This window comes from Lates calcarifer, linkage group LG24, assembly GCF_001640805.2.
Source record: "Lates calcarifer isolate ASB-BC8 linkage group LG24, TLL_Latcal_v3, whole genome shotgun sequence".
NCBI classification, from domain to species: Eukaryota; Metazoa; Chordata; class Actinopteri; family Centropomidae; genus Lates; species Lates calcarifer.
Window position 1 is genome coordinate 13,542,188 of NC_066856.1, and position 10,467 is coordinate 13,552,654.

A 10,467-nucleotide genomic window follows, 5' to 3' on the forward strand; every position below is an offset into this window, starting at 1 on the left:
ATGGCCCCTTTTACCTTTAATAAGTCTCGGTGAAGGATGGCTTTTATAGTTTTTGCGATTCTTAGAATTGAAAATCTATTAAGGATTTGCATCACTGACTTGTATTTTTCTATACTGTTTGTCATAACTCAACCTCTCCTTATCTCTATACCTGCAGTTATTTTGTTTCAAGGATCAAACTTTAATCCTTAAAACAACCAAAGTGAGAGCCACTTCAGTTTATTGTATAACCCCCCAATTTCCCAGTACATTCATTTATTTACTTATGAACTTAAATAGCAGATTGTGTTCTTTTCTCTATTATTCACAACTCCCAGGTGTACAGTGATTTTTGAATCATTTCTAGGCTGCAGTACCGGTAATTCACCACATGGTGTCGCACGAGTACAACTTATTAACGAGAACGGGGGAAACTGATGCCGTAATCAATTACACAGAGATATGTACAATACCAGAGCACACCTCAAGAGCACAAAAATGCACTAAAACCCCACTATTAAGTGCTATATGCACAGTACAAGTCCCTAGAAAAATATTGGAGGATTATAGCGATTTGTTAAGACTAACAAATGTTTTACCAGGCTGTGATTTAGACCACAATGACTGTATTTCTCCTGTTGGACCAAACTGTCAGTCACTGATGGTGCAATATGACCTCAACCAGCAGACACCGAGAAGCAGATTTAGGGCCAACAAACACACTTCTGTTTAATTTGTCTGCAAGTTAGAAGTTATTTGCGGAGGGCAAACCTCGTTAAATTTGACATGGACTCTCCACATTTCACAAGCACGCAAAAGGTAGTTCAAAGCGCAATATTTTCGCCATTTTGTAAAAGTTAGCAAAGAGGGCGAAATTGTTTGCTAGCTTTCCCAGTAAGCTAAACTCATCCAGTCACTATGTACCCTAAAACTTGTTGACTACATTATAACCGCCTAAACTGAATGCTTTGTTCGTTATAAAAGATAACTGGACCCAGTGGAAAATTCATACATGCCTGTAACTGATTTATTTATCAATTAGCTGTTCTAACAACTAATTTAAGACCTTAACATGGCTGTAAAATATCTCATAATATCGTTCAAATGTTCCTCTTTGTGTTTCCTGTGAAGCTCATTCAAACAAAGACATGTAACAACCGCAAGTTTGAAGATTTTCTTTATCTCATTTTGTAATAAACATATAAATAATAAACTCTAGACATTTTTGACACATCGCCCTGTTATGAAAGTTAACTGGTATGGTCTGGCTATATAGACTATCCAAACTGTGCATCTGCCGCAGGTCATTTCTATAAAACTATTTCCCTATTACAAAATATGAAAAGAAAAATACATTTTAGTACATTTACAGGAGTTACTTATTAATTTATTTAACGAAACCGTTTCAGTACTACTTTTACTGTTACTGAATTGTCAGAATCTGCATTTCATATTTTTCTCAGAAGAAAACAGAAAAATAGAAACACACAAAAGAAAAAAATGCAAGAGAATGCAGACATGAGGCAGAATATCTGTCCCTCTCCGACAACTTAAACGAACAGTTTCCAAAATAATAAAATTCTTAATAAACCAAAGCAGTACAAGATTTTCCAATACTTTCCCAACTACTGTATTTAAATTAAAATATATTCTCATATCTTACACTATTTCAAATAACGAAATGTGATTCGGTAGCGATCTGTCAAAATCTAATTTACAATTCTGTGTATAAAAATATAATTTATGGAACCCCGCGAAGTTTGTTCTCCCCAAAATATAACAGTCAGTTGCACATATATGCACATATGAACATTACAACCTGTCAAAGTTAGCTCCTTTCTACATGGTCTTCTTTCTCTTTGCGCTATTTTTTTTCTTTTTCATTTTTTCATTTTTTTCTTGATTTTTTCTTTCTTTTTTTGCATTTGAGATATACAAAAATAGATTATGCACAATTTGCTGCTCACACCGTTTCAGAATCCATTTGTATGACAGCAGCGAGTTCACATGAGAATAAATTATTCAAAGAGAAACTTTTTAAGGCTCCATTCATTCTTTGAAAGGGGACACATCTTGGAAAAGTCACTGAAATAAATATCCCAACTCCGCTGGGGCCTTTTGTCTTGTTTGTCTGTTTGTTCGTTTTTTAATTATTATTATTATTTTATTTTTTTAATCTACTGAATAGTTCGTGTGTCCTACATTTATAAGTCCCATTCTGCTCCTAGTAGAGGTTTCAACTCGGGTATACTGACATCCCAAGTGGATGGATCAAGTGGCTGTCCAAGAGCCATGTTCCTAATTGATAAAGGATCTTGGAGTACCAGTGCACTCCGTCGTTCTGTGCACTGGCTTGAGGCTGGGAACTGAAAATCAACGAGGACACCCAGTGGGCGAGCCTGACAGGTGCCAGGGCCCAGTGCGCCAGGTCGTGGTCTTCGATCGCTGCGTAACAAGACGCAAGGACCTGGTCCACCACGACGGTCCCCTGCACGGTCACTGGCGCAAAGGAGCCCTCGTGCTCTTGCGTGTAAATCCGTTTTACGGTCACAGGCTGGAGTCGACGACGCTCGGCGTCAAAGACGAACACTTCTTGTCCCGGCTGGACTTGACTGGCGAAGATCGCCGACATCCGCTTGACCACCTTCTCCGTGTGGTTGCTGTGGCCGACGAAGAGGAGGTGGGCGGCGGTGAGGGTGATTTTTTGACCCGAGTCGGTTTCGATCACGTAGAAGAGCCTCCGGGTCGCCGACTCTTGATCTATGAACATGATGAAGTCGGTGTAGACCGGGTTTCCATCCTCATCTGCTGCCAGCACCTTGTCGCCGGTTTGCAGGTCTTTCACCGCCTTCTTAGTACCATCCTGCAGGGTGACAGTGGAGGAGCCTGGGAAGCAGCCTCCTGATTTTGCTGCCACTGAGTTTTCTGTCAAAATAAAAGATTATGTTGTTTAAAAAATGAAATCTTGCCCTAATATACGGTTTCACACCATCAGAAAATGACTAACAAGTCTTCCCCCATGGTAGAGCCGATACGAAATTATTTTAGAAACATCTTAAAAACACATACAGTCTCCTAAAGCAGCAATATTCACAGCTTTTAAACACTTAAACACTAAGACTTAAAAGATAATAAATCACACGTGCTTTGACTCATTACAGACTCATTGCTTTGACTCATTAAGGACCACTGCCCCATTTCAAAAACCCATTGAAAAACCTCTCTTTTTTGCTCGTATTTGTATTTTTTCCTGCCTCCACACATCATGGTGGGCCATATGCATTTTGCATAATGATGCCTGTCGGCCCCCCTCTCCATGCCAAATGCGTATTGGCTTGGCCCACGTTGTCTGAGACGAGGAAAACTGAAAGCCCTGGCTCATCTATTCTTAATTAAAAAACCCAATAAAGCGCGGCCATTGATATTCTAAATCAGCTTGTGGATCGAGCTACTCTCGGTAAAGAACACTTACGCCTTTCCCAGCTACTCTTCCCATATTTACTCAGGTGCAGAAACCTCTATGTGACAATTCACACAAATAGGCGACTCACAACTACTATTTACCCAGTGGAGCCACTTTTCCAAGCCTCTCGAGTTGTAGATTTGAATTTAAATGAGGGCCCGGACTCTTAAATGCTTTCTGTTGTGCAACATCAATGTCCCCTCTTTCTACCACCTCTCCCTGCTTTGTTGTCAGTCTTGATGACAATAATTTTGGCCTTGGTGGAGCTCTTCACATACCAGTCTCTAGGATCACACTGTCCTACACACAGAAAAAAGGGGGTTTCCTACTCAGAATTTGGGGCTTTTAATCTTCTTTTGAGATTCCCGAGCATGAAATAAGGTGACAACTGAAAACCAGATTTACCCCGACCAATTCAACATTGTTCAGCCAAATCCTTTTGGTAAAGTCGCATGACCCCTAATGACACGTCGGCCTGGCCCATACTGTGATCTCAAAACGTGTGTGCTGAATGATAAATAAGGGATTTATCAATAAAGTCTGGGCTAAGAAAAAGTGCCATGCTTCATCAATCAGTGTGAAGAAATATCTTCTAAGCCCCCTAGGTGTCCTGTTGCTTAGTGAAGGCCTAGGAGGAAGATTATTTTAGCCAAAAGTAAGCCACAGATAAAGGTTTTAAAATTAAACTTCAAACCTTGAACAAATGAGATCCGGAAAAAAGAAGTTAACAGGCAAGTTTTTTTTTCCTTTATTCCCTGTTCAAATCCGAAATGTTACCCAATTTAGAACTATAGGAACACAACTTGCAGCATCTTATTTTGTCTGCAGCTGCATGAGGCAGAAACCCACAGCAACACAATGATTTAGCTTTTTCTAGGTCACACCGGAGGAGCCTTGTTAGATTATTGGCCGTGGTTCCCACCAGGAGACAGTGTGGGGCGATGTAAGATCAAGAAATAAGCTGCATGGGAAATGCTCAGAACGCCACAGGCTGGGATGTGCCCATACATCATTGATGGAAATATATATTTACAATTTCGCACTGCAAAAATCCAGTCAGAATTAATAGTTATAATCAAATATTTGGTTTCAGCACCTCAGTTACTTCATCAGATAAATACTGAGAACTCGTTTTGTTATTACTCTTTAACTGAGTGATAATCTGTGTATTACTGTTATTGTATTAAGTCACAGCGTGTCTCTTGGAGCCTGTAAATGTTGCAGTTTTTTTTTTGGACACTTGCACGAGTCCATGCATGACAGGCATCACTTTCGTCTCCCTATTTTTGGACTCTGTTAACTTCACTATATCTTATCTAATTTACTTTTCACTCACAAGCAGCTGATGAAACTCCGATTTTGCATGAAACTTTTCTAGAAGATAAAGCAGGCTGCAGTTTCCCTGAGCTGCACCTGCTGATTACAATCGCACCTGACGGAAAAAAAGCGCATTGGTGCTGATAGATTTGGTCATTTTCAGCACACACACATGCGCACACACACACTGCGCATGGCAGTCTTTTTTTTCCTAAAGGCGGTTTCCCCCCAGTCTCGCGGTCGTACCTGCTTTCACAGAGCAGTGGATGTGGGCTTTGGATTCGTAATAGACCCAGTCGAATCCGGCTTCCACCGCCAGCCTAGACAGAGTGCCATACTTGCTCTTGTCTCTGTCTGAGGTGGTGATGTCCACGGCTCTGCCCTCGTAGTGAAGGGACTCCTCGAAGTGGTGGCCGTCCTCGTCCCAGCCCTCGGTCACTCGCAGCTTCACCCCGGGCCACTGGTTCATCACTGAGATGGCCAGCGAGTTCAGCTTGTCTTTACATCTCTGTGGGAAGGAGAGATGGATCAATTAGTCACCTGTTAAGGCATGGATCGGTCTGTCCTGGTGCGTAAAGTTCAAAAAAACTATGTGGTTAGAACAGCATCTGGTACCAAAGCCTTTTTAGATGGGCTGTCTGAAAATACATCACCTTTTGGTCAGAGAAACCAAACACGCGCCACACAGAACTTTGTCCTTCTCTCTCCCCCTAGAAAAACACCTTCCCACTGGATCCATGGAAAGCTTGCTTGATCTCTGCGGTTTGTTATATAATAATAACGATTAAAATCATATCTGGGCTCACTGAGGCCTCGCCCATCCCCACCTAACGCCCCCTCCTCCCTCCCAATCTCCTCATTCCTCCCAAGCTGAAGTGAAACACTGCAGCTCTGATCCTTTAATGTGAGCTTGCATTTCTCAGTGTGAGCAGCAGCGTCAGAGGGCACATCTCGGATAAGAAAGCTGCTGATGAAATATTGATAAGGCACCGCATTCGCTTCACTGGCCTATAACATATGAGTCTTTGGTCTTGGGACGAGGTGCGAGCAGAGTTGCTCTCTGTCAAAAACAAAAGTGTTGCATTGAAGACAACATGCATACATTATAAATTCATGAGTTTGTATTAAGCCCATGAAATGAGCGAGTCCTTTTGTTGGTTTGCAACTTGTCTGTTTTCTTTGAATAAATAATTGATATGCAGATGATATGAAGATGATCTTCAAGAGCAGCTGCTGCCGCCTTAAAAATATCTGGAGTTTGTCCCTATAAATAAATCGTCGCACCCCAACCTCTCTCTGCGCTCCCTCAATGAAGATGCTTGGCCTTCTCCAAGACAACTATTCTCAACACTCGACCAATATGTCAAATAAAACATCACAAAGAGTCTTTTCAGTCACAACCGCGGAGGGGAAACTTTCATTATTCTTCCCCCTGCAAAGTCTTGAGAAACGTGACATGCCTCCTTAAGTCGCGCTGTTTTGGCTGCTGACTGACGAGACTTGTGAAATATCCAGGGATGGTATATGGGCGCACAGAGAAGCGTCTATGTGTGACCCACTGTCCCTTTCCCTTATAGACAGACTGTGTGTCCTATAAAGCAAGAATGTTCACACAGACCCAAAAACTCGTTTAAAAAAAAAAAGAAAGAGGTTCCTCGTATATCAGTGGCCGTTTTATGAGGATATCACACTTGTAGAATGTGTTGAATTAAAAACAGCTCCCTTAGAAAAAAACCTCCCACATTCTGAGTGGGTTTGTCGGAGTCAAGAGCCGTAAAGCTTAACCTATTTATTAATTCATTAGGTCGTGTGCCGCAAATCAAGCCAAATTCTGCTCAGCCACCGTGAAGCCCAGCAGGGCGCCCCGGACCGGCGCTTTGTGCTCAGGGTAAAGTTGTTCAACAGCCTCCCTCTTAATCTTTTCACAAATGATTTGGTTAGAGGAAACACTTATCAGCTACCTGTCAGTGCAAACAAGCCGCCAGCTCATCTCTTTTCCGACTCGTTTGCACTGTGGGCAGGGACTGCAGCTTCCTGACAGTGCTTCACTGCCAAAAAAAAAATCCACTTTTGAAAGCCATTTGATCCTTTTCTTAAATGTTAAAAGTACCATCTACTGCAATGCCTTATTCTGCTTTACAGGCTGTCTCTAGAAAATTCTTGAAACACGCGAAACTTTAATTGAAATAAATGGAATTTAAGAGACTGAGCATTCACACTGCCCCACAGGAGAACATTTCCACTTATGAGAGAAATAATCTACCAGTGTAGCTAGGATAAGCAGCTCAGCCTCCAAACTGATGCTCCTTCTCACTTTAGGCCCCTGTCACTCCATGAAACACTGTCTGTAAAACGCCTCTATTGGCAGCTTTCCTGGGACTGAGCTGTGTCTTTATCGTTGAGGGAGTAGGTGCTTGTTCAAGCGGTCCTTAGTCTTGACTAGACCTCAGTGAACTGAACTTGATTAATTCATTTATTACACACACCCAGGGGAGCTAAATCAGGCACGTGTTATATATGAACACAACATCTTTCAACGTCAGATAACGAGGAAAGTTCGCTGTATTCGTGCGTAAAACTCCGTGCGTAAAAGCCCTCTGGATTCATGCGTAAAGCCGCGGAACAGCGCAAAGACTGTTGGCACAGCGTAAATCCCCATGTGATAACGCTTATGCCTTTGTCAGAGTAGTCTACAAACCAGCCACAGTCACTCTCTGTTGAATGTACATGCTTTAATTTGACGGCTTTGCAGCGTCATGTACGATAAGGACAATCTCACCTGTTTTAACTTACTATGGCCTCCCGCTGACCGAAGGTCATAAGTTCAAATTGCGTCTCAGGCCAGGGGTGCCTTAAAGCCCTTTCATGTACATTTCACACGTAAGAGTCAGTGATTGTGTGTTCTGTAAATGCTCGGATGCTGAATTGTAAACGGATGATGAACCAGCAAGTAGGATTTTAAAAAATATAAATCTGTAAAACAGAAAGAAACTCCCAGACATGTTATTTAAAGGCTCCCAAAACAGACAAAACCCTTTGTCAGAGGATTTCCCACCTAGTTAGTATGATCTGATACAGGCCTGCAAACACACTGTGTGTATACAGCAGGTGGGGCATTTTACTCAGATTGAAAGCTTTAATGAAGACACGTTTCTCTGTGTTCTTAGAAATGAATGAAATAAGGGTAAAATGAACCCGTCCCTCTTTTTTCTGGAGACCCTCCACGAGGAAACCTGTGCTGGGGGGGTGGGAAGGGGGGTCACTGATCCCCACTTTGCGCGTCTCATCCCCACGCGCCTGTAATTTCATGCTGTGTATGAGAACCCTATAGGGTTATGACAGAGGAGATGTGGGGAGGGCTGAGAGGGACGCCGAGACCGCACGCACAGTGAATATTTCATCAGGAGCTCGTGCTCATGCATGGTGCGAGGCACGGGTTCAGGGACTCCGGCGCGCGCCCGGCGTCATCACCACCAGCACCGCCACCATCACCACCGGCATTTTATTATTACTGAGCCAATATCACCCAAGCGCTTTTAATAATTCACCAGCATCTGAGTGCTAAAAGTCATGCTGAAGAGACGCGGCATCCTGCAGCCTGGAGAGAAATCAAGGCTGCATCTCTCCGATGTATTGTGAGCCAGCTCATCTTATCTGTGCTGAACTGCGCTGAACGAGCTTTGATAACTAACTGCCTACATGAGGATGGAGTATTTTTTAAAAAGATGTCATCTTCCATGCAAGTGCGTTTATAAAAGACACATTCACCATCTCTATATTAATTGGCCGAGTCCCACCCATTTATGAAGTCCTGGACACTCTCAAAGAAATGTCACTGCTTTCATGCACTGATGCACACCATGCGAAAAGGCTAAATTACAGCAGCCCTGTGCGAGAAAATGTCTGAATGAGCCACGCCATGCCTGAATAAGCCCGGCTATTTGAAGCGGGTGCGCATCCCCAGCTCTCTGTATTCAGGGCTGGAATAAAGGAAAAGGCGCTTTAAAACAAGCCGTAATGTAAAGCTCAGACATGCAACAAATACTGAACGTCTTCGTGAAATATAAGGTAGCGTGGATATGCGCCTATAAGGCAACAAATACTGTTTCACAGAGATACAAATATAGATATGAGGAGAGGGGCACATTAATATTTTAAATACACTGTCACAATCATGAAGGCCGAGTGTCCTGACTGTCCGCCTGCACATTACTTCTCCGGCTGGATTTCTACATTCGCTTCAAGCCTGCAGCCCCCTCTTTTTTTTTTTTTTAAACTCCCATGCTGGTGCATAAAGCGCATCTGCTTTTACAGTGAAGTTAAAAGGCTCAGTGTGAAGAGTTCAGCAGCGGGTAAAACAGACTTCACTTAAGGTGCGCAATCAGTCTGACAAGGAGGTTGTTGCAGTGCGCAGTGATGGTGCGTTAGGAGACGGGCACTAGGGGCGAAAAAGGTTATTTTGTCTCCTTACCTGAGTCATTAGCCGGTCGGCACCGGTGTTCTCCTCATCCTTGAATATGATGTCTGTGTTATAATTGGGAGTCAGTTCTTTAAATCGCTCGGAGTTTCTTGTGATCTTGCCTTCGTATCTGCCGCTTGCCCCGAGGGTCTTCTCCGCCACGTTGGGGATGAACTGCTTGTACGCAAGAGGTGTCAGCTTCTTCGGGTGTCTTCTCCTGCCGTAGCCCCTGCCTGGTCCGCATCCCATCCCAGAGGACACCAAGGACAAGCAGATGAGACCGACCAATACGATTCTGGTCCAGAGCAGCATTTTTTTGGTGTCCTTTTAAGATCTCAAAACGAGTCGCCGCTGCTTTATCTCTACCGTCTGCCTCTCCCGGCTCTCGCAATGTCCTTGTCTCCTCCTCTACTTCGCCTTCGCCTGGTCTCTACCGTGGCAGGTGCGGAAATGAACGCCTCAGACAAATGGCAATAACGGGGCACATCGAAGGAGGGTTAAAAAAAAGTAGTGAGGGAATTAAAAGCCACGGGATCTCTAGTCGAGCTGCAGCCGCTTGTGTGAGCCGAGTGCTTTTACTGCTTTGTATTATAGCACCGATCTATAGCAGGGGAGGGACTTGATTGGCTCGCCTAGACAAACCCTCCTGATGTTATCCCACAAAAAAATCTTAAAAGATTTCTTCCACCTGAGGGTTAGCCTGTGTTGCGGGGAGGAGGGGCAGGTTCATGGGAAAACATCAATTATATACCGTTTTTTCACCCTCCCATTTCCAAGATTTCTCAGGAATGGCAGGATAGACAGACAGGAGCACTTGCACGGTGCTGAGCTCCAATCTGAGGCAGTGTAATTGAAGTGATTTCAGTGTGTGTGTGTGCGTGTGTGTGTGTGTGTGTGTGTGTGTGCTGGTAACTGAAGTGCGTCTGGAGGAACTTTCTGCACAGAATCCATTTCCCCGGAGAATAAAACTGCTCGTGGACGCGCACTGCACACACACGCCTGGCGCTGGATGATTTTTGTTGTGACCCCGTATCCACCACAATAAACATAAAGACGAGTCTGCTCACTTTACTGATTACTGTATTGGTGGAACCCAGTTTCCCTTGTAAAACAGCCGCATGCCAACGTGAGCATAAGAACGAAAATGACTCAGGAGACGTTTCATTCTATTTTGGTATCAAAGTCTAAAGAAAGCTGAACAAATATAACGGGATTCACCTCTTGGTTTGACACCACTCAAACTCCGTCA

The 10,467-nt window shown here is 43.5% G+C and overlaps 1 protein-coding gene across 1 annotated transcript; it reads right to left on the bottom strand.

Annotated features, from left to right (window-relative positions):
- Window positions 1–1,143: 1,143 nt before the first annotated feature.
- Window positions 1,144–9,782, bottom strand: shha (sonic hedgehog signaling molecule a). The gene is made up of 3 exons (XM_018695389.2): window positions 9,231–9,782; window positions 5,006–5,267; window positions 1,144–2,904 (listed from the first exon to the last, which is right to left on the bottom strand). Exons 1-3 carry the CDS (start codon window positions 9,528–9,530, stop codon window positions 2,216–2,218), a joined length of 1,251 nt encoding a protein of 416 aa, XP_018550905.1. The 5' UTR covers window positions 9,531–9,782; the 3' UTR covers window positions 1,144–2,215.
- Window positions 9,783–10,467: the final 685 nt, after the last annotated feature.

What these genes read in the sequence shown, in the direction of transcription:
- shha (XM_018695389.2), bottom strand. Translation starts at nt 9,530, where the DNA reads ATGCTGCTCTGGACCAGAATCGTATTGGTCGGTCTCATCTGCTTGTCC. An exon ending in CCGACCGGCTAATGACTCAG is followed by an intron (nt 5,268 to 9,230) that starts GTAAGGAGACAA and finishes TCCTTCCCACAG; the next exon opens with AGATGTAAAGACAAGCTGAA. An exon ending in CCACTGCTCTGTGAAAGCAG is followed by an intron (nt 2,905 to 5,005) that starts GTACGACCGCGA and finishes TTATTTTGACAG; the next exon opens with AAAACTCAGTGGCAGCAAAA.